At 39.1% G+C, this 1,846-nt stretch overlaps 1 protein-coding gene across 1 annotated transcript in view; it reads right to left on the bottom strand.

Moving 5' to 3' along the window:
* The window catches only part of LOC107672139 (cathepsin D-like), a 7,952-nt gene that overhangs the window by 3,162 nt on the left and 2,944 nt on the right, over positions 1 to 1,846 (bottom strand). The window contains exon 5 of the mRNA XM_016465239.1: positions 698 to 897. Coding sequence (XP_016320725.1) covers positions 698 to 897 — 200 coding nt within the window. The remainder of the gene's footprint in view (positions 1 to 697; positions 898 to 1,846) is intronic.

Here is a 1,846-nt window from a genome sequence, read left to right as displayed (position 1 = left end):
TGACAGTGGCGTTTCAGCACAGACTGGACTGGTGTCTTACCTCAGACCCGCCCTGAGTGAGCGGTCATCAGTCCACCATTGTTTCACGCTGGAGCAGATGTAGACAAGAATGTCTCCTAAGCGATTGAGATGTTCTGTTGTTGGATGTAATAATGAGCATAGCAGTCGTCGTTTACTCCCGACATCTGAGCCGCTGAATACGCAGTGGATTACGTTTGTTTCTGAAGGGAATGCACCCCCGATCTACTTAAATGCGTTTATGTTCGCGCAAATCGTTCGTGATCCAGCTTCACCAACAGAAGTGAGTGTAAGGTTTTTTTAACGAATTTTTGCAATTCGCTTTTCCTAATAATGTGCTAATTAGCAAGTTTCATGAATGCAGCTAAAGTAAACAGTCTCTCTGAGAGCGGCTCAGAGGGGCGGGGTCAGCAGAGCTCATTAACATTTAAAGGAAAATGCTACAAAACTGCGTGCTCTGAAAAAGAGCTGTTTTTGACAGGGTAAAAAAGGTGTTTTTTACCCTACCATTGAGAAATTTTAACCAAACTATGTTACAGACTTTTCATTAAGACCCTAAAGAATCATATCAACTTGTGGAAAATGGGCATCATATGACCCCTTTAAAGGTCTACCAATTGGCTAAACAATCTGAAAAACCAGTCAAATGTACCATGAAATGAGCAGAAGAGAGGCTTACCGGTTGATATAAAAAGAGAAGATATTCTGGGGCAGGATTTTGGCAGCCATGGCCGTGTCAAACACCGGCGTAATCCCATCTACAGAAATGGCGGGGTATGCCATGCCCAGGACGCCATCAAAACGTGCCACCACGAACACGATCCCAGGCTGTTTGACCGCCTCTGCAAACTGCTGGTTTGGCACCTTCAGCCCTGCCAACTACAGACAGAAACAAATGTGTGAGTGTTTGGGCATACTGATGCCTCCTAAAACTATTTAAAGTAGGCTATGCTTTGCAAATAGTTAGAGAAAAACTGGGCATCATACACTAAATGACTGAGGATCACACACTACCAAACTTGTGATCCGAACACAAACTCATGCATAACATGCTTCAAAAATTGCTTGACAAATTAAAACGCTGTGTGTTCCCAAATCACCTCAAAAAGAAAATAAAAAACGGTCAATATCGTTTTAACTGGGTGGAGTCACAATCTCAGGGATTAAAGTTACGTCGCTACGACGGATTTCCGTCAGTTCATAAAGACAGTCACTTGCTTCATTCCTGAATGATTCAGCCGTTCGAACGAATCAATTGAATGAATGATTCAGTGAGAAAATCAGTGACTTGCCTCAGCCTGCTGGCGGATTTGGTTTCATTTTTAGCGTATAATTTCAGTTATTTGAATCATATTTCTGTATTCAAAATTGTATATTTAAAACATTATTCTCCACATGAATTTATGAATTTAATTGCACTCATGCCACCTCTGAACCTCATTAAACATCTGAAAATGTACCTACAAGCCAATTTTGTGTTCTTCTGTGCCACCTCTGTAGTACAAATTAATTTATTAATACTAATTTCATATTATTGGTAACTTGTTTGTATTATTCTAAATATTGTTTTAAATTTAAATTTTAAAAAGATTATAAACATACATTTTTGAATTTGACAGATGAAAATTATGCCAATTTTTGATCAGAATTTTTTTATTATTGATCAGAAGGTGCTCCTAATTTTTTTAATTAGGAGGACAAGCACTCCTAATTACAAGAAGAAAAAAACTGCTCTGAAACTGGGTGTGTGACAGGTATGGCTGCGGAATGGGGTTTGGTCGCAGAAAAATTTTCAGTCAAAAGATTTTTTTTGCTTTAACCCCTGCAA

Source organism: Sinocyclocheilus anshuiensis, unplaced genomic scaffold (genome assembly GCF_001515605.1).
Source record: "Sinocyclocheilus anshuiensis isolate Anshui unplaced genomic scaffold, SAMN03320099.WGS_v1.1 scaffold12, whole genome shotgun sequence".
NCBI classification, from domain to species: Eukaryota; Metazoa; Chordata; class Actinopteri; order Cypriniformes; family Cyprinidae; genus Sinocyclocheilus; species Sinocyclocheilus anshuiensis.
The sequence above is the reverse complement of the archived record's forward strand: the minus strand, read 5'-3'. Positions and strand labels throughout refer to the sequence as shown.